This window comes from Empidonax traillii, unplaced genomic scaffold (genome assembly GCF_003031625.1).
Source record: "Empidonax traillii isolate 1590-97213 ecotype Southwest subspecies unplaced genomic scaffold, ASM303162v1 scaffold619:size634076, whole genome shotgun sequence".
Taxonomy (NCBI): Eukaryota; Metazoa; Chordata; class Aves; order Passeriformes; family Tyrannidae; genus Empidonax; species Empidonax traillii.
In genome coordinates, this window is record NW_020955812.1 from 378,777 (window position 1) to 381,058 (window position 2,282).

A 2,282-nucleotide genomic window follows, 5' to 3' on the forward strand; every position below is an offset into this window, starting at 1 on the left:
CTCTTAGCTACTCAGCTTTGAGAAAACCAAATCACACATATATAACTAAGTGAATGCTTTCATATCCATAGGCCAAGTGGCAGATACAAGGAAGATCCTAAGATTTAAAAAAGTGAAATGGTTCTTTGAATTATATCCTTAATAACCAACTTTCCATAAGTTGAATTAAGATTTCTTACATTAAATTATGATTTCTTATATATCTAAACACATACCCAATTCCTTCTCATTTTAGCTCTTTCCAGTAATTTCTGATGCAACTCTTTCCCAACGCCATTTTCAAATTTTTTAACTATATCCTCAGTTCTTCGATATTCTTCTTGATTTAGAAATGGCTTCACTGTGAAAAGAAAATGGTTTTATTTTAAAGACAACTGTATCCTGAGATTTATTCCAAGATTCAGATATCCACAGGCAAGGGAGTGGACGAAAATTTATTTTTCTAAAACAAGTACTTGAAGGGAAAACACCTTTTAAAAATCTTTAAATAAATCAATGTGTTCTAATAAAACATAAATACATACTTTTAAATAAATACAGATGCTAGCACATGAAAGCAATTGCTGAAAACCTGAAATACCTAACAGATAACTAAATCAAATATATTTACAACTGTAGCTAGAAAGACTACAGAATTCTGCAACCCCATCATCTGTGACAGAACTCACCAAGTAATTAAATCATAGAATCATAGAATCATAAAATAGATTGGGTTGGAAAAGACCTCCAAGATCATCAAGTCCAACCCCTGATCCAACTCCAATTACTAGATCATGGCACTAAGGGCCACATCCAATCTCTGCTTAAAAACATCCAGGGACAGTGAATCCACCACCTCTCTGGGTAGGCCGTTCCAAAGCCTGATTACCCTCTCTGTAAAGAATTTCTTCCTAACATCTAACCTAAACCTCCCCTGGCAGAGCTTGAGCCCATTTCCCCTTGTCCTATTGTTGGTTGCCTGGGAGAAGAGACCAACCCCCACCTGGCTATAACCTCCCTTCAGGTAGTTGAAGAGAGTGATGAGGTCACCTCTAAGCCTTCTCTTCTCCAGACTAAACAACTCTAGCTCCCTCAGCCTCTCCTCATAGGACTTGTGCTCAAGTCCCTTCACCAGCCTCGTTGCTCTTCTCTGGACCAGCTCCAGCACCTCAAGATCCTTCCTGAACTGAGGGGCCCAGAGCTGAACACAATACTCAAGGTGTGGCCTCACCAGCACTGAGTACAGGGGAAGGATCACTTCCCTGCTCCTGCTGGCCACACTGTTCCTGATCCAGGCCAGGATGCCATTGGCCTTCTTGGCCACCTGGGCACACTGCTGGCTCATGTTCAGCCTCCTGTCGATCAGCATCCCCAGGTCCCTTTCTGCCTGGCTGCTCTCCAGCCAGTCTGTGCCCAGCCTGTAGCGCTGCAGGGGGTTGTTGTGGCCAAAGTGCAGGACCCGGCACTTGGCCTTGTTGAACTTCATCCCATTGGAGTCAGCCCATCTTTCCAGTCTATCCAGATCCCTCTGCAGAGCCCTCCTGCCTTCCAGCAGGACAACACTCCCTCCCAGCTTGGTGTCATCTGCAAATTTGCTGATGATGGACTCAATCCCCTCATCTAAATCATCGATAAAGATGTTAAACAGGACTGGGCCCAGCACTGATCCCTGGGGAACACCACTGGTGACCGGCTGCCAGCTGGATGCAGCCCCGTTCACCAGCACTCTCTGGGCCCAGCCCTCGAGCCAGTTCCTGACCCAGCACAGAGTGCCCCTGTCCAAGCCATGGGCTGCCAGCTTTTCCAGGAGTATATTATGGGAGACAGTGTCAAAGGCTTTGCTGAAGTCCAGATAGACACATCCACAGCCTTCCCCTCATCCACCACGTGGGTCACCCGATCATAAAAGGAGATCAGGTTGCTCAAACAGGATCTGCCCTTCCTAAACCCATGTTGGCTGGGTCTGATCCCTTGTCCGTCCTGTAGGTGCTGTGTGATTGCACACAGGATGATCTGCTCCATAACTCTGCCAGGCACCGAGGTCAGGCTGACAGGCCTGTAGTTACTAGGGTCAGCCTTGCAGCCTTTTTTATGGATTGGGGTGATATTTGCCAACTTCCAATCATATGGGACCTCCCCAGTGAGCCAGGACTGTTGGAAGATGATGGAGAGCGGCTTGGCAAGCTCTTCTGCCAGCTCCCTCATTACCCTAGGATGGATCCCGTCTGGTCCCATAGACTTGTGAGGATCCAGATGATTCAGTAAGTCACCAACTATTTCCTCCCGGAATACAAGGGGGCTAT

At 46.4% G+C, this 2,282-nt stretch overlaps 1 protein-coding gene across 2 annotated transcripts in view; it reads right to left on the minus strand.

The window, feature by feature from the left end:
* The window catches only part of CROT (carnitine O-octanoyltransferase), a 22,585-nt gene that overhangs the window by 14,448 nt on the left and 5,855 nt on the right, over positions 1 to 2,282 (minus strand). For both annotated transcript variants that reach the window (XM_027898732.1, XM_027898733.1), the window contains exon 3: positions 216 to 340. In XM_027898732.1, coding sequence (XP_027754533.1) covers positions 216 to 340 — 125 coding nt within the window. The remainder of the gene's footprint in view (positions 1 to 215; positions 341 to 2,282) is intronic.